The sequence below is a fragment of the Chanodichthys erythropterus genome, chromosome 12 (genome assembly GCF_024489055.1).
Source record: "Chanodichthys erythropterus isolate Z2021 chromosome 12, ASM2448905v1, whole genome shotgun sequence".
Classification (NCBI taxonomy): Eukaryota; Metazoa; Chordata; class Actinopteri; order Cypriniformes; family Xenocyprididae; genus Chanodichthys; species Chanodichthys erythropterus.
Window position 1 is genome coordinate 26,759,278 of NC_090232.1, and position 27,339 is coordinate 26,786,616.

General features: G+C 35.2%; 1 protein-coding gene across 1 annotated transcript in view; it reads right to left on the bottom strand.

Moving 5' to 3' along the window:
* dachc (dachshund c) overlaps positions 1-27,339 on the bottom strand; it is a 79,918-nt gene that overhangs the window by 1,616 nt on the left and 50,963 nt on the right. The window contains exons 5-10 of the mRNA XM_067404366.1: positions 26,809-26,944; positions 25,429-25,563; positions 9,065-9,210; positions 8,811-8,958; positions 4,511-4,654; positions 2,673-2,741 (exon numbers count right to left, since the gene is read on the bottom strand). Of these exons, the coding sequence (XP_067260467.1) occupies positions 2,673-2,741; positions 4,511-4,654; positions 8,811-8,958; positions 9,065-9,210; positions 25,429-25,563; positions 26,809-26,944 (778 nt within the window). The remainder of the gene's footprint in view (positions 1-2,672; positions 2,742-4,510; positions 4,655-8,810; positions 8,959-9,064; positions 9,211-25,428; positions 25,564-26,808; positions 26,945-27,339) is intronic.

Genomic DNA, 27,339 nt, shown 5'->3' on the forward strand with positions numbered 1-27,339 from the left:
GAGACAAGACTCGAGATTGAGTTCACGAGACGAGACAAGATTTTTACACACTATTTTTAAGAAATCCTCAATGGCGAAATACATGACTAGAAAAAATATTCTGCAGGTGTATTTGAAATGTTTTAACTAATCATCTTAGAAAGTAGAACTGAAATGACATTCATTACGAGTATGAATTATCATATGCAGTAAAAGACAACAATACTCAAGTACTGTAAAAGGTTTTGCCACTAACTCAACTGACTGACTTCTCTTCTGTATGATTTCAGTCTCTTCAGACCTTACTGTACATGATTTATGAGCTTCTACAACTTTTGACCTCCTAACTGAACTCCTTTTCACAAACTGATCATAGAAATAAAAACAGTATAAATAAAAATGGTAACACTTTACAATAAGGTCTCATTTATTAACATTAATGTACTAACCAACTAACGAGCAATATCTTTGCTACAGTATTTATTAATCTTTGTTTATGTTAGTTAATTAAAATAGTCATTCATTGTTAGTTCATGATAGTTCACAGTGCATTAACTAATGTTAACAAATGAAACCTTATTGTTTGTGCTTAATAAGATTAAGAGAAAATTGTTAGGCCTATTCATTTTTATGGTAACACTTTACAAGTGCAACCATAATCGCACTCTCTCAATATTCAAAATGCAAATAAGACCAAATTTATCTTTGATACAGAGCTAAGAGATGGTTACAACTACACTTCCCAGCCTAAAATAGCTTTCATATTGAGAGATATTTGCATGCATCAGCCGCTTTCAAAATGCAAGGTATTGAAATCGCTTTTGAATGCGCGCTCGCATTTACTTTCACTTTCAGCGATCGCGCATACTCTGTGAATATAGAGCGGCGGCGACCGTTAGCCAACTGAATTAAATGGTTTTAATTTAAATACAAAGAAAAAAGACAGGAGAGGCGTAATGTAAAGGTAGCGGTGGCATATTCTTTCCTAATCATCCTAACCACTCTGTCATGGCAATATCACGAGACTACTTTTCGCCTCGACGAGAAATCTCATCACATTTATATATAAATAAATCCAGGTGCATCTCAATAAATTAGAATGTCATGGAAAAGTTAATTTATTTCAATAATTCAACTCTTCAATTGTGGAACTCGTGTATTAAATAAATTCAGTGCACACAGACTGAAGTCTTTGGTTCTTTTAATTGTGATGATTTTGGCTCACATTTAACAAAAACCCACCAATTTGCTATCTCAAAAAATTAGAATACTTCATAAGATCAATAAAAAAAGGATATTTTAAACAGAAATGTCAGGCTTCTGAAAAAGTATGTTCATTTCTATGCATTCAATACTTGGTTGTGTTTCCTTTTGCATGAATTACTGCATGAAAGCGGCATGGCATGAAGGCAATCAGCCCGTGGCACTGCTCAGGTGTAATGGAAGCCCAGGTTGCTTTGATAGCGGTCTTCAGGTCATCAGCATTGTTGGGTCTGGTGTCTCTCATCTTCATCTTGACAATACCCCATATATTCTCTATGGGGTTCAGATCAGGCGAGTTTGCTGGCCAATCAAGCACAGTAACACCATGGTCATTGAACCAGCTTTTGGGCAACTACCTTTGGCAGTGTGGGCAGGTGCCAAATCCTGCTGGAAAATGAAATCAGCATCTCCACAAAGCTTGTCAGCAGAAGGAAGCATGAAGTGCTCTAAAATTTCCTGGTTGATGGCTGCGTTGACTGTGGACTTCAGAAAACACAGTGGACCAACACCAGCAGATGACATGGCAGCCCAAATCATCACTGACTGTGGAAACTTCTATCTGGACTTCAAGTGACATGGTTTCTGTGTCTCTCCTCTCTTCCTCCAGACTCTGGGACTCTTGATTTCCAAATGAAATGCAAAATTTAATTTAATCTGCAAAGAGGACTTTGGACCACTGAGCAACAGTCCAGTTCTTTTTCTCCTTAGCCCAGGTAAGACGCTTCTGACGTTGTCTTTGGTTCAGAAGTGGTACGTGGAATGTGACAATTATAGCCCATTTCCTGAAGACGTCTGTGTGCTGTGGCTCTTGATGCACTGACTCCAGCTTCAGTACATTCCTTTTGAAGCTCTCCTAAGTTCTTAAATCGGCTTCGCCTGACAATCTTCTCAAGCCTGCGGTCATTCCTTTCACTTGTACACCTTTTCCTACCACACTTTTTCCTTCCAGTCAACTTTCCATGACTATGCTTTGACACAGCACTCTGTGAACAGCCAGTTCTTTCAGCAATGACCCTCTGTGGCTTACCCTCATTGTAGAGGGACTTGATGATCGTCTTCTGGACAACTGTCAAGTCAGCAGATTTCCCCATAACTGCTGTTGGGTTTACTGACCTAAACCCAGTATTTTGAGCAGCAAGCTGTAATCATCAAAATGAAAACAAAAAAGTCTGGAAATATTTTACTTTGTCTAATAAATCTATAATATATTTAAGTTTTACTTTTTGAATTAAATTACAGGAAAAAAAAAAAATCTTTTTCATGATATTCTAATTTATTAAGATGCACCATATAAGAAGGAGAGATGGAAGACATGTTCTGTTTCCATCAATACTGAACATTACAAGAGAAAAAGACATTTAAATATAGATCCATAAAGAAATAATACAACAAAACATGGACAGATTAATTGTCCATTCAGACATCTGTACCTTGTATTGTTCTGTCAGTGTCTGTTTTCATGCTGTTATGGTTTGTCTCCATTTCATGTTGAGGAGGGTCTGTTAACATGAAAACAGTTATCAGTACAAGTAAAACACATTTTAAAAGTTTAGAATACTGCTGTCATAGCAACATTTGTACTTGACATGATGATGTGGCAGATAGAGGAGATCTGGAATAATTTTAACACCATTTTCTTTAATGCCAATACCTTATGCTATTTTATCCAATGTAAAGTGCTTAAAACAATTGTGTTACATCTCACCCTGTAAAACAACCATCAACAGTTGTTTTAACTAACACTTTTTAGCTAACTTCACTGTCAGGGGTGGTTGTACAATTCCCACGATGCAGGAGAATTCAAAAAACAAACAGTCTAATAAATCCAATATGAAACACAGGAAATATAATAGACAACCAAATACCATAATACAATGAAGGCAATCAACAACAAAAAACTTAAAGCTTAAATACACAAGGGAGTCTAATCAACGGAAACGGAAACATTACATTTACATTTACATTTACGCATTTGGCAGACGCTTTTATCCAAAGCGACTTACATTGCATTATACTATACATTTGTATCTGAGTATGTGCAATCCCTGGGATCGAACCCATGACCTTGGCATTGCTAGTGCCATGCTCTAACCACTGAGCTACAGGAAAGGAAACAGGTGTGTAATCAGTAATTATCAACATAATCAGTGACAGAAACTAGCAAATAGAACTCAGGCAAACCGGAACAGATTACACTTACATTTACTTAATGTGCAACAATGTGTTGAACTTAATTGTAAAAATCTAGTACTTTTTGCATACTATGCCTTTGTTACTCAGAAAACCCTTGTTAAGAATATTTGACTGGTTTGAGTACCATTTTGTCAAGCAAAAAAAGAGTTTGAGGTGTGTCAGTTTTTAACTTTTCATTAATTTCCTCCACCTCTGCAGTTATTTTCTGAGAGAATATCACATAAAACAATGTCACTGAACTGATTTCTAGAAATGTTTTTGTTTTGAGTCACCATTATGGTGATTAGTGTCACATGTTTGTCTGGAACTTGGAACTTCATTTATATTACTATAATTCCCTTCTCTTCCAGTTGATGCAATGATGCAACAAGAAATTACAGTTAAAATGTGGCTAAAAAGGTTTCTTTTAAAAGGTGACCTAACTTCTAACTAGATCATAACGTCTACTTTTCTCATTAACGTCTACTACTCATAAACACCTAGTGAAACATCAAACTTTTAATTGGGTTGATATAATCCAGATCGAACAATTACATTAATTTTGATAAGACTGACCATTACAAAATAATTTGCTGTCTTTGTTGTGTTACTACACACAAGACAAATAAAACTGGGAAATAAAGCCAAATAATAGTAAAACAAAGCAATTGCTTAATTTATTCATGCCGCTATGCACTCTGGAAGTCAGCATAGTATATTTCACTTGAAATTTAGTTATTGAAAATAATAATTCTGAGTAGCTAGTAAATCTAAAGTAAATTATCAAGTACTCGCTACAATTCTTTTTTAGTTATTTAACTCTTGTGTATGTGAACTACACTAAGCATTCATCAATGCTACATACTATAGCCATTTCACTTAGATTTTGTTTTTAAGGCTATTGGTTTGCATGCTTTTTTTTTAAAGTAAGGCTAACTAATTAGATTTTACAGTGTATTCTTTTCAGTCTTGGTTGTGTGGTCATTACTTTTTAAGTGGCAGTAACACCATAAGGATTTCATTTCAACATGAAGAAAAAAATTGTCTGTACAATATTGATTTAATCATTAGCATTTTAGCTGATGTGCATTCTAACCGTTTTGAGTAGGTGATCTCTCACTGGAGGCCGTCCGCTGCAGTGTCTGCTCAGCCTGGTCTCTTCTCTTAGACTCGACCTCCAAGGCCTCCTGCAATTTTCTCTTGGTCTTTTTCTCTTTCTTCAGCCGCTTCTGGATGAGTGCTAAGAAAAGCACAGGGAAAAATTAAATAATAGAGTTCTTGATAGGAATGCAGTACTGTTCAAAAGTTTTGGATCTGTAAAATTTTTTAATGTTTTTGAAAGAAGCATTACACCAAGGCTGTATTTATTTAATCAGAAATGCAGTAAACAAAGTAATACTGTGAAATATTCTTGCAATTTAAAATAAATACAAAGTTCTGTCATGAAACTCTAGATGGCGCAGGCTGATATCCTTAAAGGGGAGCTATTATGTTCTTTTTTACAAGATGCAATATAAGTCTCAGGTGTCCCCAGAATGTATCGGTGAAGTTTCAGCTCAAAATACCCCACATATAATTTATTATACCATGTTGTAAATGCCCATTTTTGAGTGGAAGGAAAAACATGCTGTTTTCATGCATACATTTTTAAATGCAAATGAGCTGCTGCTCCCCACACGCTTTCCAGAAGAGGGCAGAGCCTGTACAACTTATGCCTCAGATACTCTACTAAAAACTAACAAAACATGTTTGGTTTTTATTATCATCTCTATCACTGTCATGATCATGTGACTTTGCAGCTCTTCATCACCATGAAAGTTTATTATCTCCATACGTTTTAAAGCCATATCAGTCTAAACTTCTGATGTTCTCAGAGCGCACATATCGTCTTATTGCGCTTAAACTGTCAAATAAACAAATGTTATATAAAAAACACATAAAGTTCACAAAAACACAGTCAGTTATGTCTGTGAATGTAAACAGCAACTAAAGAAATTGCATATGTATATTAGATCTGTGTATTAAAGTGAAAACAGTGTAATATGCAGTACCTGTACATGCTGTTAATATGAATCAAACATCAACAGAAAAACAGAAAATCATTCACTGCTCTTGACTGAATAACTTTAATAGCTTTAATAAGAATACATTTCTTACTTGAATGCTGCTGTTAAATGCTCTGGCGAGGAGATAAACATGGCGGACTATGTACAGCTCACTCTGGGTGTGATCTATGCTAATAGGGCAGAGTCCATCAACAGTCGTGGGCAGGGCTTGTGCATTGTGACTTTACTTATTCTGAGACACTGCTTATGATTTATGGCAATTTAAAAAAAAAGAATGCATGGATTTTTACCAATATAGGGTGGTTGTTTACACACACTGCCGACACATGTTTATGTTCAAACACCATGTAAAAGTGAATTTTGCAAAATAGGTCTCTTAACCGCTTGCGATCACATGATTATCTATAGGGCACAGGTTGATTCCTATTGTATCAGTAGCCAATGAGCTTGCTGCTCAACCTTCAAATACTTGTTCAGCATTTGCTTAAGCAATTTGCAGCACGCTTTCAGAAACCCTCCACCTTCCCCAGCTCCACCTGTTTAGACAGCTGAATATTTGGCAGCCATTATTCCAGTCTTCAGTGCCACATGATCCTTCTGAAATCATTCTAATATACTGATTTGGTGCCCGACTAACATTTCTTCTGATGGTCAACATTGAAAACAATAGTGCTGCTTAATATTTTTTTTTCAATATACTTTGAAGAATAGAAAGTTCAAAAGAACAGCATTTATTAGAAATAGAAATCTTTTGTAACATTATAATTCTCTTTACTGTCACTTTTGATCAGTTGAATGCATTCTTGATGAATAAAAGCATAATTTCATTTTTAAAAAAGCATTTTAAAAAATATTGACCCTAATATTTTTTGGTAGTGTGTTTCATAGTATATATCTGCTATATCTTATATACCTACTGTAAAACATTAAACTTGATTTGACATTAAACTTGAAAAATGACTTTGGAAAAACTTTATGCCACTGGATAATAGAAAAATTATTACATCAAATCCCACATCACAGCAAACAGTAATTATAGCAAACCATGAAAAGCTGTTCCACATGCCCTTATTCAGCCTTTCACTAAATACTGTGTCTGATATAATGCACATCTAATGTGAAACTAGGCTGGAGCCCAGTGGAACATGTTAATTTTCCAGTTTGCAGTAAGAGCTTAATTCAGATGGCACAGTCAGCAGAAAAAAAGGAAAAAAAAAAAAGAGGGAGGGGAAAAAAATGGTTTCTGTCCGATAGCTGTGAGCCTTTCCTCTTTGAGTGATCAAGAAGGACCAACCTTCTTCCTCTTAATCTTTCCTCTGACCACTGGGTATAAACAGAAACAGACTCAAAGTCAGCTGGCTGCAGTATAAAGACATCTCTCACTAATGGAGGAGCCAGTTGATTTGATGAATTATGCAGGAGATTCATTATCCTCATCAAATGTGATGTGGCGAATATTAACACAGCAATTCTGTTTACGCTGATAATAAATCATTCACACTAATATCATAATATGTACTTGTAATTACAAAGGGTAATTCTCTGTGTCTCTATATGTGTTTGTTAGTGTGTGTGTGGTTGAAGAAAGTGCTGAATTTGCAGTAACATGACTAGCTGGAGCACAATGAGGGCGACAGGAGAATACGAGATGAGGGGCTCTCTAATTAAACAACATTCATTAATGGTGCATGTTGCCCTGTCACCTTTTTTAATGATTCCGCCGTTTTATGACGGCTGCCTCTGAGGTTTCTGACTTATGTAGACTACGATTGTGTGTACATTCTGGAGAACAGAAGATTAAGAGATTCAATTGAGAGTAAATTTATTTGTTAGTAAACGTGATATGAAAGATCAAGTGCAGGGCAGTTAAATTTGAGAACCTGTTTTACTTGTTTTTGTGATGTGGGCAGACAACATTACATGTAACCGAAGATGAGCTTTTCTTATAAAACACATACGATTTCAACTGTGAAAGCACAGAATCACTACAACTTCACAACAGCTTATCTTGCAGATGTCTTGTCAATCATCAGTCACGCATGATGCACATGAGAACTTGCTGATAGCACTTGTATGTTGCCAAGGCATTGTGTTCTCTTTTGCACAAACATCCAGCAAACATTGACTGAGTGTCCATGATAAAAGAAAAGGACAAAGCATGTACCATTTTTCTTTTTTTTTTTTTTTTTTTTTTTTTATAAAGAAATGCACTCTCTGTATTCATGTTTCATATTGTTTGGAAAACATTTATAAGAGAGTTACAAGTAAAAAAGTTGTAACATTTCCTCACACCCTAAATAGATGTGAACGCACACAACATTTTTTTTTTTTTTTTTTTTTTAATATTTTTCAAGATATTATTTTTCCTTCAAATATCATGAATTATTAATTGATAAATATTACATTTGCGGAGTCACATTACATGGTACAATCTGTACTAACTTTGCTTTGTCATAAAACGGTTATCTCTTATTAATCTGATAATCTGTTAAATTATCTGTTACAGGAAATATGTCAACCTTAAAACTTTTTTTATGATTTTTTATGAGTTTTACACAAACTTTGTGATTGCATGTATAATTTTAACTTTATTTTTTTCTTAAATAAATAGATCTGAAAAATAAAAAAGTGTTTTTTTTTTAGTTTAAATAAAAGATATGAGAAAAAAATGTCTCACTTTATATTAAGTGTCTTTAACTACTATGTACTAACATTTAATTATTAATTATTTATTTGATACAATGCACCTACTGTGTACATACATGTTTTTAATTTCTGTAATTACATCTATAATTACACTGTTGACCCTTCACTTACTCTTAACCCACACTTAAACCTAACCATAACACCAAACCTGTGTCTACCCACCCGTGCCCGTATGTTTTGCAATACAACATAAAAACAATTACATTGTACCTAACATTTTTTTATGTAAACGAATAGTAGTTAAAGACAACTAATGTGTGACCAAAAAAATCTGCAACATGTCATAGACTAATATTTTAAATCTTAAAGAGACAGTTCACCCAAAAGTGAATCATTGTTCACCCTCATATCAATCCAAACTTGTATGCTGTTGGAACACAGAAGTATAATTTTACATGGCCCCTTCAGTGTAACGATAGTTCACAGTGACCATGACTGTCAAAGTGACAAAATAAACCATAGTATTTTTGGTGAACTATTCCTAAATTGGCATCTGAACATCTGAAATTAGACATTTAGCACTGTATTGTATATGAGCAAAGGTTTTAAAAACAGAATAGACACCATAAACCCACTTCTTAAGCAGAGCATTGTCTGCAAACTTGTCTCAGATCATCTATTCACCTCTGTTTTTCTGCTCGACGCAGAGCTGCCTCTCCAGCGTCTCACGTAGTTCTCTCTCCCTGTACAGCTCCATCTTCAGCTCTGTGCGCTCCAGCTGCACCTGCTTCTCCTGTGTCCGCGCATTATCAATAGCCACCTTTAACAGACCCTGGAAAAGAGAAAATAGGCTGAGATTTGAGATTTACATTTAGCAGGGAGAATCTTTCCTTTTTTTCAAACTACTGAAATACATATTTTTATAAAGCTTTACATACCTGTATGTTGGTGAGGAGGGTTTCTATGGAGGACAGGCCCTCAGGGAAGAGCAGCGGAGCAGGGAATCCTGGGGGTAATGTCGGCCCGGAATGAGACACTCTCTCATAGCTGTCTCGGGACGTGGGGGTGCAAAGGACATTCTCTTCTATCACAAGAGAACACAGCACATTACTTACTATTCTTTTAGCAATAACTTTTTTAAAGTTTTTATTACAAAGAAAATAAATAAAACTTTTTTTTATTACTTACACTACTGTTCAAGTTTGGGGTCAGTAAGATTTTTTTAAATTAATACTTTTATTCAACAATGACGAATTGACATAAATGTGACTAAAGACATTTATAATGAAGATCAGTATTCCACATAATAATGAGAAAAGTTTCTTGAGCACCAAAACAGCAAATTAGAATGATTTCTGATGAATCATGTGCCACTGAAAAAGACTGATGGAGTAATGGAGGCTGAAAATCAGCTTTTACATCACAGGAATACATTACATTTTAAAATATATATATATAAAAAATGCAATAATATTTCACAATATTACTGTTTTAGACTCATTACTTCTTTTGCAGAAGGACTGGGAAATCCCCCATATCTTCATATCAGTGCTCAGTGTTTAAGCCATGAGTCTTGAAGACAGAATACTAGTGTCATAATGATTCAAGGTCGGTACCCATCAGCGCTACTTTGTTTCTAATGGACTCCAAATGTCAGCCAATTCATTTGCTGAGAAAAAGCGACATCTTTAGTCAAATCAACTTAGTTTCAATAAGACACTACACACTGGTTCTGGTTCAGTTGTGTGGTCTAAAGGGAAGTGAATCTCATTTAACTTAAGTCAAAGCAGATATTCCTGCTCTAACGGCTCTACATCTGTTCTAAGGTTTTAATCACAGATGTATTATGGCATTCATAAGGCTTAAAATATGTCTGTAACATAAAACTGATGATTCCTGTGTCTTTAATAATATCGGTTAATAATATAAAAATGGTTTCATTTGGATCCTAGGACTGCTGACATGTAAAGGATTCTCATAAGATGTTTTTAGCATACAAACTTTTTCCTGTGTATCCCTTGAGACAATATTGTAAAACTTCTCCATTACAATGAGTCCTTACTCAACAACCCATGTCATCAAAAGGTTTAGAGTGAAAAAAGAAAAAAAAAATACCCACCAAAGCACTTAAAGCACAGCAAGAGGTTTTAAGATACAGAGCACCAAGAAATGTTGTTTTTGATCAGGCTGAAGCCTTGATCTTGTCATTGTCACTCACTTCAAAGAGTTTGCTAATGTATGGGGCCAACTCCGTGAAGTTGGCACCCCATAAAGCGAAATAATCCCCAAAAATATGTCATTCGTTTGTGCTACGTTTGTGCTGATTTGTGCCGCAAAAACGAACGTTTGTGCTGGTTTGGTGTTTGAGATATTAAGCATTATTTTTTTGGTCGTGTGACGTCATTCTCCACCCCATGTCGTTCAAATCGCTTCAAACCGGTGCCATTCGTTTGTTCTCGATTTGTGCTGGTTTGTGCCGCTAAAACAAACACTGTAACTGTTTTCCTTCCACAGATATAACAAATATAATTCGGGAGCTGTGACGTCATTCTCCACCCCACTTCGTCTAAATCGCACGAAACTGGTGTCGTTCGTTTGTGCTCGATTTGTGCTGGTTTGTGCCGTTAAAACAAACACTGTATCTGTTTTCCTTCCACAGATATAACAAATATAATTTGGGAGCTGTGACGTCCACCCCATGTCGGTCAAATCGCTTCAAACTGGTACCATTCGTTCGATTTGTGCTGGTTTGTGCCGTTAAAACAAACACCGTATCAAAGACCTCTTCTTAAATATAACGAAAAAATGTTTTATTAACAGTTATGTAGCCTAACTCTCCACACCCCATGCCATCCATATTGCTCCAACACGGTATTGTTCGTTTGTGCCGGTTTGTGCCGTTAAAAGAATCCCTGTAATTGATTACCCCTTTTTTTTTTTTTTTTTTAATATATATATATATATATATATATATATATATATATATATATATATATATATATAGGCCTAATAATAAAAAAAAAATCTCCTCCCCGTCATCTTAAATCGTTCCAAAATGGTGCTGTTCGTTTGTCCAGGTTTGTGCCGTTGAAAAGTACCCCTTCTTAAATGGACTAAATTTGTGCCAGATATTGTCACAACCACTTAGGCCTACATGTTACCTGACTACTTCTGGAACCAGGCGTGTTCTATGCTGTGCTATAGCACTGGGACAGATATTTGAATAAATAATTATAATAAAATACAATACCATTGCATGGTAAATTTTCAAATACATGTTTAACGTCTTTCTGCGCCCTTCAAAAACATTAAACAATGCATAAAGGTCTGCATACGGAAAAGATGTATGCACTGAGACTAAAAAAGTCATGTGTGCAGGGTAATTTACAGGTTAATTTAAAATTTGTTTGGCACGTCAGAGAAGGGAATTCTTTTATTAATTATTGTGCAATCAAGAAACCCAGAAGAACGCGTGTATAACATTTGAACACATCGATTCGCATCTTCCGCGGACAAAGATAAAACGCTGCAACTAACAGGCCTCTTGTGGAACTGCTTATGCTCAGATTATTTCATCATCTAACTGCAATTCACCTTTCAAACAAACACAGACTTTAATCACTGTCCATGTAAAGTAGCCTATAGGCGAAGGCAATTTTCTTTAAATAAAACAATAATAATGAAGAAAAAAAAAACAAATACACTGTATAAAGTGAATTGCAATTGTTACATTAAATAGAACGAGTTAACGGATAAAATTAGTGTTGTTTATAAATTAATTCATATGATTTTGAGTCCTTGTTTTTCCCTTCTTGACTGGAACCAGTTAATTAGGCCAAGGTGTTTAGATTAGACTACTTTATGTTTAGATGTTTAGATTGACTGTTAGACTATATTTCGATAATAATCAGGCTGCAAATCAAATTGTATGTCATTTATAGCTCATTCACCAAACAGTCGCAATTGTTTGTGCCGATAAAAGTTTTATTTGCTGCTTCGGTTTATAAATATTAGACATTGATTGAATTGAATGACACTGAAATCACTTAGGAGCAATGTGATTTCAAATTAAGTCTCTGCTTTCCTCCTTTTCAGTGACAAGCGCGTGTCAGAAACGGAAAGTTGTGCAGCATCTGTACGTGTAATTCGTTCAATTAATTAGCCTACGTCGAAAAAAAAAATGCTTTATTTAAATTTGTTTCAATGTGTGGGCGGCCCCTAAAATACTCATTTTGGCTATATGTGGTCTAAAACAACATTGAGGAAATTTTTATTTAAAATAATTGGTTTTAAAACCTCCATGATGCAACATGTTTCACTCACTATTACAAGAAGATTTTTTATTTTTTATAAATAACAATTTGTGTTTCATTGGAAAAACCCAAAATATCAGAAAACAATGGAAGGGATCGCGCCGGCGCCTCCGCGGACAGAGAAGTGTGTTGTTGTGCTCTGCACGAGACAGCTACAGTAGCAAGAAATATATGAAACAACCAAATAGAAAAATTGTAACTAATATACAGAGCTGTAGCCTACATCAGATGAACTGCGTGATGGGACATGCAAGACATGCTGAGTTTGATTTGTGTATGATGATTTGTGTACCGGGAGTAGTATTTTCTATGATGATTCCATATTTCTTTGAAATATGAAACTGTTATTCTTGTTTTTGTTTGTTTCTTTGTTTGTTTTTACATATTATGAGAGAAAAGAGTCCGATGTTTTTTATTCAATCTTTTTTCGTTTTTGGCTAAATATTTTACAAGTGTAAAGTTAGGCTAAAAGTAAACATTTATTTAACCTTTTACTTGAAGACTTAAAATAGATTATTTAGGCTATTAAGCTTTTCTGATTCTTCATTCAGGCTAGTGAGTTAATGCCTGTAATTCAATGTCTTACATTTTAAAAACCGAAGCAGCACAAACGAAAATTTCGCCGGCACAAACCAGCACAAACAAATGAGACAGTTTTGGCCAAATTTGGAGCATGTGGGGGGGCTGAGTGACCTGAAAATGACCTATACATTTTTTTTTTTTTATATTTTAAAAACCAAAGCAGCACAAACGAAACCTGTTACCGACACAAACGATTTCGAGCAAATTTGGAGCATGTGGGGGGCACCGGTTTTAAGCAAACTGAATGTAAAAAACATTTTTCGCTAGGCCAACTTTATATTTAAGATTGTCATTGTTGCTTTTTTTTTTTTTAACTGCACAAACTGAGCACAAACGAACAGCACCATTTTGTAAAGATTTAAGAAGACATGGGGTGGAAATGATTTGGTTTTTATTTTATTTTTTATTTTTAAGTCAAAAAGTCATCATTTAGGGATTCTTTTAACGGCACAAATCGAGCACAAACGAACAATACCGGGTTGGAGCAATTTGGATGGCATGGGGTGTGGAGAGTTAGGCTACATAGCCTAACTGTTCATAAAACATTTTTTCGTTATATTTAAGAAGAGGTCTTAGATACGGTGTTTGTTTTAACGGCACAAACCAGAACAAATCGAGCACAAACGAACGTCACCAGTTTTGTGCGATTTAGACGAAGTGGGGTGGAGAATGACGTCACTGCTCCCGAATTAAATTTGTTATATCTGTGGAAGGAGAACAGATAGTGTTTGTTTTAACGGCACAAACCAGCACAAATCGAGCACAAACGAACGACACCAGTTTCGTGCGATTTAGACGAAGTGGGGTGGAGAATGACGTCACTGCTCCCGAATTAAATTTGTTATATCTGTGGAAGGAGAACAGATAGTGTTTGTTTTAACGGCACAAACCAGCACAAATCGAGCACAAACGAACGACACCAGTTTCGTGCGATTTAGACGAAGTGGGGTGGAGAATGACGTCACAGCTCCCGAATTAAATTAGTTATATCTGTGGAAGGAGAACAGATACAGTGTTTGTTTTAACGGCACAAACCAGCACAAATCGAGCACAAACGAATGGCACCGGTTTGAAGCGATTTGAACGACATGGGGTGGAGAATGACGTCACACGACCAAAAAAATAATGCTTAATATCTCAAACACCAAACCAGCACAAACGTTCGTTTTTGCGGCACAAATCAGCACAAACGTAGCACAAACGAATGACATATTTTTGGGGATTATTTCGCTTTATGGGGTGCCAACTTCACGGAGTTTATGGGGCCTCCAGAACTAACAGAAACACCAGAGTGTCTCGATCGAACAATTTCATCTTACTCCTCCTCTCATCTCTGCCACTTCAACAATATCATCTTAATCTTTAATGAGCCTTAGTCTAATCTTTATGAATCACACACCATTTGATAATTAAATTTTTATCTTAATTTGGTGGAAAATTATTGTCTAAAATTCAGTACAACAACATTTATATGAACTTTGCTGTATTAGTACCAACAAATAATAGTTGGCAGTGTCTATTTACACTGAGCAAATAGCCAACCTTGCCTATTTTCACTACCTCTGCCCATTATTGCTTAGATTTTTTTGTACTTTATTACAAATAGTATGTTATTTCTACACTATCATTCAAAAGTTTAGGGTCGAAGATGCTTTTGTGCAGCATGCATTTATTTGATCAAAAATGCAGAAAAAAATAGCAATATAATTGTGAAATATTATCACAGTTTAAAATAACAGTTCTATTGTAATATATATTAAAATGTAATTTATTCAAATATGATCTTTCAGAAATCATTCTGATATGCTAATTCGAACCACTTTGTGTCTTTAACTATGTAATACACATTTAAATTAATCAGTTGATACAATGCACTTATTTGTGTACATACATGATTTTATATTTTTATATTGTTTTATATTTTTAAAAAATACCTGCATGTAATTACAACTGTAATTAATTTCCGTAACTACAAATATAATTACACTCTGTTGACCCTTCATTTACCCCTTAACCCACACTTAAACCTACCAATGCCACCAAACTCTGCCCAGGGCCGGATTGGCTAATCGGGAGCACCGAGAGAATTCCCGGTGGGCCGGTATGTTAATTTGGCCTTGTCATGGCACTGGGTTGAAATATGGATGCCCTAGAAACTGTGGACGCGGCCAAATGTACTAAGCTGAGTAGCCTAACTTTTTCCTAAAAAACATTCAGTGATGGATTTAGGCCTAGACGGCCCAGGGCGGCACGGGGCACCCGCGCAAGAAAAAACAAACAAACAATCAAACAAACGAAATGCGCGATCAGGTTTTTACCGCTCAACGTCAGTGATATCATGTCTCTCGGTGGGTAAATTAACCTGGTCGGGAGGGACTCGGAGTGTGCGCTTGGAGAAGACAACTCACTCAGAAGTATACGAGAAGAAGGGACGAGGTGACATCTGTAGGGACAGCGGGACAAGTTCTAAATCAACGCTAAATTATGGTAAGGCAAAAGGTCTAAGCACGGAGGCCGATTTAAGTAACGTAAATAAATAAAACGGAAGTGGGGAACATGCGAAAGATAAAGGGATGTATGCAGCTTACTCATATTGTAATAATAGTAGGCAAATAATAAAATACGGCCCAATGTTATGTTCACTTATGTTATGTTGCTTGCTATGCTATTACACATTGGCCAACAATATTCATTTTCTGTCCAACTAGCTTAACCAGACAGTAAAATGTGATTAACTTTTTTTTTTTTTAAACAAACGTAATAGCCTACTTTAATATTTTACTGTAAAGTTGTGCAATTTTGTAGGATTTATGTTATTTTGTGTTATTTATTTGCCTCAATTTGTAATAATTTAAGTATATACATTTATATAAAATAGCAAAATTTTATGTTAAATCCATTTTAATAAAGATCTACATTTCTAAATTTCATTTATAGTGATAGACATGAAAAATGTGACTGGGTTTAATGGACGATTACTGCCATCTACAAACACTTAATTAAATTAAAATTAAAAACATGAATTTTTAACTACAGCCACTAAATGGCTAGAGAATTAATCAATGGTTCACATTATAAAATCATTATTATAACTATAAAAATAACATTTTTTGTACTATCATTTGCACTATCATGGGTATTTGAAGATATTTTTGAAAAATACAATTATTTACAAGGCTGTAGAGAACAGCGCACTATTGCAGACTTATACTGAGGTTCTAATTACATTATTTTAATATAGTCAGTCGTGAATTAAAGTGGGCCGGTCTAAGGCATGAAACTCCAGGGCTGAAAATGAGTCCCAATCCGGCCCAGACTCTGCCTAACCTTGCCTGTATCCCACCTCAATACAATAAGTACTTATTTTTGATATAAAGTGTGATTCAATGCTCAAGCATTTCTATGCAGCATGAGGATACCATAATACATTTTTCCATGCTTCTTTGATTAATAGTAAGTTCATCTTTGCTGAATAAAAGTATTAAGTTCTTTAAAAAAATATATATTTTATGGACCCCAAACTTTTGAACAGCAGTGTATTTTAGTGTGAAGAGCATTTAGCACAATTTGTAAACAAGATGCTATTTGTTGCCATTCATAACTGGCGTGAATATGTAATGTAATGTAATGTAAATAGCTGCTGCCATAATTGTTAACACATGTAATTCCAAATCATGAAAAATGTGCAAGATGAGGTACAGTAGAATTTTATTTCATAAATAGTGGACAGAAGGTCTTTAACTTAAAGAAGATTTATAGAATATTTAACCTTAAATATTATAAACTAATGTATTTAGGTTGATTCAGTGAAGTTAAATTATATTTTTGACTTGAATAAAACCAGTTAATTAAGATGGCATTTTTAGATAATATTTTTTATTGCAATGATAGTTACCAATGTAAATAACAAAGATTTTTAATTTTTCATTTCTACACCATGCAGGTTTTCTCCAGTAAAATAAATTAAAACTATTAGACGTATTTCTTTAGCCTAGGGCACTATTGTACCTATCAAAGCTGTTTTAATACATTTGCACAGTGAGACCAGATGGGCTCTGTTCGTTTTGTAGGGTTGTATTAAAGCATGGGGTTTATGCAGGTATCCATAGTTCTGTAGTGGTAATAACCAGCCCTGTGTATGCTAATAAAAATGTCAGCAGGGAAGCCAGAGAAAGGTGACTTTCTGTTCTAACACAGCTGATCTATTAGCATACTGAACTGCCATATGGCGTTGGCATTACAATTATATACTGTAGGGTAGGGCATGGAAGTTCAAAATGGTTGTACTGCTCTAACAGTCGTCTTATAATCAGCAAGACTGCTTAAAAAGAAAAAACTTCAAAATCACTAGGGCTGCCTAACTACATCAGTAGACTGACTACATAGTCAGCTGGACATTCTACACTGTAATAAAAGTTTTTGTTTAATACATTTGTTGTGGTGTGATGTAAGAGTTAATGCTCAGCTTGAAAAGTTGCTGGTGATCCCACCAAAGAGCAAGGCATGTGCAATCGCCATTGTTCCCTTGACCAAAGCACTTAACTGCAGGTTTCTCCAGAGGGATTGTACCTTTAATTATTTCACTGCACCATTCTATGGCATTATCATGTGGTTCTATTGGCCTGGATGTGAGAGTAAATAACAATTCCATTGTTTTCCCCTCCAGACCAGAATTTCAGACCAAGTGAAGAAATAGTTCACTCAAATATACAGAGCACTGCAAATTACATTAAAAAAATTAAATAGAAAAAACATAAATGTGGCAATAAATTAAAAGTGTTGCCATGATTTATTAATTTTCCCCTCATGTTACAGTGGCATGAAAAAGTATGTGAACCCTTTGCAGAATCTGTGAAAATGAGAATTATTTTAATAAAATAAGAGGGATAATAAAAAAAAATGCATGTTATTTTTTGTTTGCATTTAGTTCACAAGACAAAACAAAAGCTGAATTTATTAAAATAACCCCATTCATAAGTATGTGAACCATTAATTATCAACACTGTGTGTGGTTACCTGATGATCTACGACTGTTTTTATGTTTTGTGATGGTTGTTCATGAGTCCCTTGTTTGTCCTGAGCAGTTAAACTGAGCTCTGTTCCTCAGAAAATTCCTCCAGCTCCTGCAGATTCATCAGTTTTCAAGGATTTTTGCATATTTGAACCCTTTCCAGCAGTGACTGTATGATTTTGAGATTCATATTTTCACACTGAGGACAACTGAGGGACTCAAACTCAACTATTAAAAAAGGTTCAAACATTCACTGATGCTCCAGAAGGAAACACGACGCATTACGAGCCGGGGGGTGAAAACTTTTGAATTCAAATATCAAGGTAAATTGTACTTAATTTTTCTGCGGGGAAACATGCAAGTATCTTCTGTTGCTTCTGAAGGGCAGTACTAAATGAAAAACAATGATATTTAATCAAAATAAAAAAAATTGTGATATCTTCATCCTGTTCAAAAGTTTTCACACCCGACTCTTAATGCATCGTGTTTCCTTCTGGAGCATCAGTGAATGTTTGAACCTTTTTTAATAGTTGAGTTTGAGTCCCTCAGTTGTCCTCAGTGTGAAAATATGAATCTCAAAATCATACAGTCACTGCTGGAAAGGGTTCAAATATGCAAAAATGCTTGAAAACTGATGAATCTGCAGGAGCTGGAGGATTTTCTGAGGAACAGAGATCAGTTTAACTGCTCAAAACAAACAAGAGACTCATGAACAACCATCACAAAACAAAAAAAAAAACAGTCGTAGATCATCAGGTAACCACACATAGTATTGAGAATCAATGGTTCACATACTTATGAATGGGGTTATTTTAATAAATTCAGCTATTGTTTTTTTTCTTGTGAACTAAATGCAAACATCTTTTAAGTAAAATATCTTACTCAGGACAGTACTAAACAAAAAATAACATGCATTTTTTATTATCCCTCTTATTTTATTAAAATAATTCTCATTTTCACAGATTCTGCAAGGGGTTCACATACTTTTTCATGCCACTGTAGTTTAAATCGTGGCCATTTTGTGCTAATTCATTCCCTCGTTTTAGCTAAATTGTGGCCATTATTAAACTAAAATGAAGAAAAGAATTAGTACATTGTGGCCATAATTTAAGTAAACTGGAGGAATTAATTAATGAAACATGGACAAATTTGTAGGAACAAATTCTTAATTTGTGTCTAAGATTTTTTATTTTTTTTTCCCTACATGTCATGTGCAGGGATCCATACAAAAATAACCTGTAGGAGACTCCTGTGACCACAGTCTGTCACTTCAACTCAAGAAATGTATTGGTTTGATTATTTAATTAATCATTCAGACAGCTCTGAACTGGATCAACTGATTCACAAAAAAATTCACACACAAAAAAAAAAATATATTATTATATATTAAAAATATAGTATTGAATGTATTATCAGTGATGTGTTGCATAATATTTTTGTAAAAACTATGATCTTTTTCAGGATTTTTTGACTAAGTATTAGAATGAATAGAGGAACAGCATTTATTTGAAATAATTTTTTTTTTTTTTTTTTTTTTTACAAATTACTTTTCAACAATTTAATGTATCCTTAATTTCTTTCATCATTTTAATGTCATTAAACATGACAAAATCTTAATTTTTGGGTCTGGTTCGATTGAGCCGGTGTGGTGAGGCCATACACAGCCATGCTTTAGATGAGGTCTCAGATATATTAAAGGATTAGTTCAATTTAAAATGAAAATTACCCCAAGCTCACGCTCAAGCCATATAGGTGTATATGACTTTCTTCGTTCTGTTTAACACAATTGGAGTTATATTAATCTGACACATCCAAGCTTTATGGCAGTGAACGGGGGTAACTAGTATGAAGCTCAAGAAAGTGCATCCATCCATCATAAACATACTCCACACGGTTATAAAAGGCCTTCTGAAGGAAAGCAATGGAAAAATATCCATATTTAACAAGTTATAAAGTAAAATATCTAGCTTCTGCCAGACGTAGGACGTAGAGTAAGCGTTTTGAACTGCGAGAGGCGTTACACTTTCTTCGTAAGTTAAATACGGAAGGCGGTCTGGTGGAAGCTTGATATTTTACTTTACAACTTGTTTAATATGGATATTTTTCTTACATAAATGCTTTTCTTTGCTTCAGAAGGCCTTTATTAACATTTCTGATGAATGGATCCGCTTTCTTGAGCTTCAAACTCATTGGTCCCGTTCACTGCCAAAGCTTGGATGCGTCAGGAATATAACTCTGATTGTGTTCATCAAAAAAAAGAAAGTCATATACACCTAGAATGGCTTGAGGGTGAGTAAATCATTTTAAAGTGAACTAATCCTTTAAGTATTAAAGTTTATGAACTCAACCTCAAAATCTTTCTCTTTCCCAGTCTTTCGTTCGGGCCATTGTTTTCCCTGTATCTATTTCTTTCTGTATGCCCCATTTTCATAATTTAACTTCAAAAATCCAAAGCATCTCTTCTCTTTTTGTTCTTGGATGTCCTTCGCTTTAAAAAATGCATTAAAAAGCTCAGCCCAGCTCTTTGCCCATACTGTATTTAAAGTATATATAACTCAGGATCCATTTAAACAAGTAGGTGTTCAAAATCTCACCTTCCCCCTGCGCCTGATAAGGTCTGATTAGATTTACTCACCCCTCCCTTATCTCTGCGGATTCACTTAGCTGACCAAAGCATCTTAATCTCACACTATCTGATCTTCACATCTTGGCAGAAGAGAGATGCCTCTGTCACATTCAAGGTGTTTCAAAGAGGGAAAACAATCGGTCTCCCGCTTCGGCTGGCTCTCGCTCACTGTCAGCTCCCCTCACTACCGATCTCCCTCTCTTTCCCTGTCTTCCTCCCTCCCTCTCCTCTCCTCGAGGGTACCTAAAAGCATGGTGTTTGCTGGAATGTGATTAGTGTCGGCTGCCGGAGCACTCAGCGGGAGGAAGCCTGGGCCGTGCCGCTGAACTACGGTGCCCCGGAGGTACAATCAGTGCTGAGTTAGCACTACTCTCTTTTCTCTTCTCCATCTCTCTCTTTGCCTTCAAATCTGATTGATCCTCCATTGAATTATTATGGTTTGTGCACTTGCTTTCCAGCAAAAAAATCCTGGCAGCCTGTTAGATCATAAATGCATCTCCTCAACCAAGGTCACCTCTTGTTTTGGATTCCCTGGGCTAATGAACTCCTGCATCCACTGCAAAAGTCCTCCACAGTCAGCATAAGAGAGCGAGCGGAGAGTGAATGAAGGTTGAAAAGCTCTGAGATGGATAAAGGAATTGTCTTTGAACTCCTCTGTCTTTGACAAGCCATAAAAAAGAGATACAACTTCTGATCTTCACACTTTCAGCGCTGCCCCTAAAGATTAATTTCAGGAACATGAAGGTGGAAGTTATCCTTCAGTCTAGTGACTAGTAAAGGTGTCCTGGCAGTGACTGAGAGTCTACAATGACGTTCTACAAAGGGGGAGCCATTGATTTTTGAAGTTTCATAAAATAAGCATGCATAAAAAACTTCACAAGAGCTCAGCAGGACTGAAATTGTGCCAAGGGGCTAACTTCAAAATCAAACTAGTTAAAGGACAGGACATCGTTTTTATGACACTGAGCTTAAAGGATTAGTTCATTTCTGAATTAAAATTTCCTGATAATTTACTCACCCCCATGTCATCCAAGATGTTCATGTCTTTCTTTCTTCAGTCAAAAAATAAATAAAAGGTTTTTGAGGAAACATTCCAGGCTTCTTCTCCATTTAGTGGACTTCAGTGGGGTTCACCGGGTGGAAGGTCCAAAATGCAGTTTCAGTCCAGCTTCAAAGGGCTCTACGTGATCTCAGACGAGGGTCTTATCTAGCAAAACAATCTGCCATTTTACATACTTTACATGCATTTAACCCCAAATGTTCATCTTGCACAGCTCTGCGATGCGCCACACATTGAAAGGTCACGCATGACGTAGGCAGAAGTACCGCTCGTAAGGCGAAAAACTTCATCTAATTTTAAACTTCGAAATCATCTGATATCATTGCTTTACCTTTTTTTTTATGAAGGGCGTTTAGCTTAATCTTTGCACATTCGCTTTGTAGACACTGGATCGGTAACATGATTACGTCATGTGGATCGCAGGGCAGTGCAATATAAGCATTTGTGGTTAAAAAGTATATAATTTTTTTTTTTTAGAAAATGACAGATCGTTTCACTAGATAAGACCCTTTATTCCTCGTCTGAGATCATGTAGAGCCATTTGAAGCTGCACTGAAACTGCAATTTGGACCTTCCACCCGGTGAACCCCACTGAAGTCCACTATATGGAGAAGAATCCTGGAATGTTTCCTCAAAAACATTAATTTCTTTTCAACTGAAGAAAGAAAAACAAACATCTTGACACGGGAAATTTTCATGCAGAAGTGAACTAATCCTTTAGCTGTTCAAATTTATGCAGTCTTCTGTGAAATTTATTTTTAAACACAAATGAAGAATATCAGTTAAAAGCCTGTACATTTCAAGAAGCATTTGACCTGACTTAAAATGACACGTTTCATGATTTTGCATGAATTCCATGGTCATATTTAATGTCATGATACCATTTTGATGTAGTTCATTCTCCTAAGAACAAGACCAAAACATCATTATGCTTTCAGACTGAAATAAAAACTAACCAAATGTTTTATGCATTTCCCCCTACATTATAACCTAATCTATTACTCCCTGCTGCTGGAAGCCATACAGAAGCCATTCCAAAAAGCATCTTTCCGCACTGACAGACATTCTAATGTAACTGTGAATTCAGGGAAAACAAAATGAAGAGTTCACATGCAAAAGCAGCTAAACGCCATCTCCGTTAAAAATGAAATAATGATATTGAGCGAATGCTCTCTTACAGTGGCAATGACAGGATTTTGCAAGTAAACAACAGTGACAGAAAAGGACATTTTAATGTGTTCTTATCCAAAGAGGCAGACTTAGAGGTTTTTGCAAAAAACAAACACACACACACACACACACACACACACACATGTTTGTTTTTGTGAATTGTGGGGACTTTCCATAGACTTCAATGCATTTTACACTGAACAAACTGTACATTCTATCCCCCTACCCTGCCCCTACCCCTAAACCTAACCCTCACAGGAAACTGTGCAAACTTTTACTTTTTCACAAAAACTCATTCTATATGATTTATAAACCCATTTACATTGTGGGGACCGCTGGCTGGTCCCCACGATGTAGGTGAACTCAGGTTTATATTACATCATGGGGACATTTGGTCCCCACAATGTAATATAAACAAAAGCACACACACACACACACACACACACACACACACACACACACACACACACACACACACACAGTTAAATTTGTTAAATGCCAATCAATTGACTAAAGTGACATTTTTTAAAATAAGGCATTTTAATAACTGATTAACCTTTTCATTGCCATTAAAGTGAAATTGCTGAACCTAAACATAGGAGCCTGGTAAAAAAAAAAAAAAAAAAAAATTTATAATAATTTAAAAGAAAACATGTCAGGTGGACTTGATATGCATGGCAGTTCAAATGGTTAGTGTTCATTGTTACAATTTATTTTGCTTTAGTCATAGTCTTGACATTTGATGAAAATATATATTTTTTTTAAATTTAGTCATTATAAACCATTGTAAATGCATCTTGCTTTTTATCTTGTCATATTATTGTCATCAGTATGTTTTAATTACAATCATTCCGTTAACATCATGATACACATATCATTAATTAAAAAAAAAAATATGATGATATTAATAACTGTATATCTTTCACCAGATATACAGATATTACTTTCAAGAGTTTGGGGTCAGTAAGATTTTCACGTTTTTAAAAGAATTCTCTCATCAAGGCTGCATTTATTCAATCAAACATACAGTAAAATAGTAATATTGTGAACTATTATTACAATCAAAAAATAACTTTTTTTATTTCCACATTCATTCCTGTGATGTCAAAGCTGAATTTTCAGCATCATTTCTCCAGTGTTCAGTGTCACATGATCTTCAGAAATAATTCTAATATGCGATTTGGTGCTCAAGAACCATTTCTTATCATTATCACTATCAGTGTTGCTGTTAATTTGTTATTAACATTTGTGCTGCTTAATATTTTTGTAGAAGCCATAATACTTTTTTCAGGATTCTTTGGTGAATAGAAAGTTCAAAACTAAACAGCATTTATCTGAAATTGAACATAGTCTATTCCTATTTCTATAAATAGTCTTTACTGTCACTTTTGATCAATTTAATGCATTCTTGCTGAAAAAATGTATTAATTTCTTTCACAACAAAAACTGTATTGACCCCAAACTTTTGAGTGGTAGTGTACTCTTTGGTCACAGTTTACCTCATCATCAGTGTCACCACGTTTGATGTAGTGTCACCACATCAATGTCATCAAGTGCTAGAAATCTTTTGAAATATGAAAAATTGATACAGGCTTTTAGCACCTGTGTGATTTCCACGATTTCACCAAATCCCAAAAGGCTGTGTTTCCAGTCACTCTAAAGCTGCCTTTTCTGATTTTGGGTGCACTGTCTTCTCTGCACGGCACAATGAGGAAATTGTGCTGACTACTCGTCCTTGCAAAGTCCTCATTAGCCTAATGAAAGCCTTCAAACGCAAAAACCAAACAAGGGTTCTGGGAGGTTATTAGGAAAATTACACCTCCAGGAGGGCCAGGGTAAGAGAGTTGGTTGGAAAGAGAGGGGGGGTCTTGCTCATTACTTCACGCTCTGCAAATCGCTAACTAATTCAGCTCCACTACCGTGCCATTTCTACCTCTATGGATAATTTTCACAGAATTGTGAGTGAGAGTATTCATTGATTTCTCAGAATATGCACATCAAGACTCACATATGAACAGAAATGAAATACACTGAGTATTAAGTGACATATCAGCAGGATCAGCAATCATTTCCTGCAGTCAATCTAAACCACTGCTGATAAATGATCTGCTAAGCTGAAGGAAAAATATTAGATAATTTCAAATCTGTTTAGGAAAAATGCTTGCATTTTCCATGACTTTTTTGTTATGTAATTCAAAACATGTTTTTTTTTTTTTTTTTTGACCTTGTTGAACTGCACTGTAATGAACTTGTTTTTGCGTCTGAGATAAGCACTTTTTTACTGTTTAAACAATGTGATGATCTGTCTTGTTAACCAGTATCAGACAGAAGGCTCCTTCTTAATACAAAAATTTGGATAAATCTTATACAATAGCTTATACAAGCCATATTAACTGATTTATTAGGCAAAAGATAATGTTTGAAAACTTGGAAACTGCTAAAGTATAGTTACGTCTTGATATAATTTAATACAAGTTTCTTGTAGAATGGCTTTCACTTGCAAATGGTATTCAACACATAATACAATACTAGCATCTAACCTTTTTCTGTAGAAGCCCTCTTTGTTTCAAGGCCTGTGTCATGGGTTGCCAGATCCCCCTCTTTTGGTCCTGGTGGTGCACTTGGAGACAGGCCTAACAAGGCGTGGCCAAGAGAAAGACCATTCTGATGTAAATCTAAAGGGAAAGGAGGGGCATATAAACAGATTTTACAAACAAAGAAGGACGTAAATACAAAGACTGATCCTTGAAGCCCAGAGTACTCATATAGTAGGTATAAAATTTGTTTTATACAATTTTGAATTTACTGTATGTTTTTTTTTTTTTTTTGAATATGTACATTACCAGTCAAAATTTGGGGGGTATTTTTTTTTTTTAAAGAAAGAAAATAATACTTTTATTTTTCAAGGACACATTACATTGATCAACAGTGATAGTTAAGACATTTTTAATGCCCCAAAAGATTTCCACAAAAATATGAAACTGTTTCCAACATTTATAATCATATAAGAAATGTTTCTTGATCATTGATCATTAAATCAGCCTATTAGAAAGATTTCTGAAGGATCATGTGACACTGAAGACTAATGATGCTGTAAATTCAGCTTTGCCATCACAGAAATAAAATATTAAATTTATTAAATATTATAGATTTTAAAATATATTAAACAGTTTTTACTGTATCTTTGGTCAAATAAATGCAGCCTTAGTCAGCATCAGACTCCTTTTTCAAAAACACTAAAAAATCTTACCAACTCCAAATGTTTGAACGGTAGAGTATGATGTTTTAATTCAATAATGAAAGATTCACTTATATCAAGATGTGAACATTAAGTCTGTACTGTACTGATCTGGTACTGAACATGCTTTTTAACAAAAAGTCAAGTAAATAATATTATAAAAGCAATTTCAAAAAGCGTAAAAATGATTACAAGAGTTGAACCTAGGATTTAAAACACATATTCTGTCAAATTATATCACACCACTGATATCTGATATCTTGGGTAAGATTTTTAATGCGTCTGATGACAGACTGAAAAAAGCAGAGAGCATTATCTGTAATTGCATAGTTTTAGTTCCGGTTAAAGCAATGCACATGAACAGCTCTGATGGCTTTGCTTTTAGTAGATTCTGTGATATCACCTTATTCTTAATTCTAAAAGCACATTTGTAAGGTTATATGTGCAGTTTCACATTATCGGAAGAGCATAGTGCTAAGTGCTCAGGGACCAAACTCAGTGGTGCTAAATTAGTATGTTTGGTTTCTGCCATATACAGAGAAAAAATAAAAATGTAAAAGTATACATATTACAGCAAACATGACACTGATGACAACTAAAATCTTAAATTGACTGTATATGCAATGTAGACTTTGTAACAAGACACAGAGGAATAAAACAAAATGTGGTCAGTCAGACGTACGTGGCCGGTCAGAAGAGCTCTCTGTGTGGGCAGGAGAGCTGGACACGCTGCTGCTCTGTCTGGAGGATAAGTGGCTAGCTGACCTGCGGCCATCATCCAAAGAGGGTACGGGTGACGGGCTGTCTGGAACTCGCTCCTGATGGTGAACACACACATTAGTCACCATAATCTGTAATATTTTATAAGACCATAATAAATGCTAAATCATTGCACAAGAACTTTCTCTGTTGTGACATTTCATATACTGTTCTCAATGGTAAATAGTACACTGAGTAAAGGCACCTATACACACTACAAGATAATCAGGCAAATTTTTGTCCCAATTCTCCCCATCTGCTTTTTTTCTGTGTTCCACTAAAAAAAAAATATCATAATCACAGAAGTTTTGGGTAGGGTGACCAGACATACCATTTTTCCCGGGACAGTCCAGTATTTCAGCTCTATTTTTTGTGTCCCGACTTAAGACAAAAAAAAAAATAAATAAATAACGTTTTGTCCTGCATTTCATCTTTCCTAAAGTTTCGTTATGAC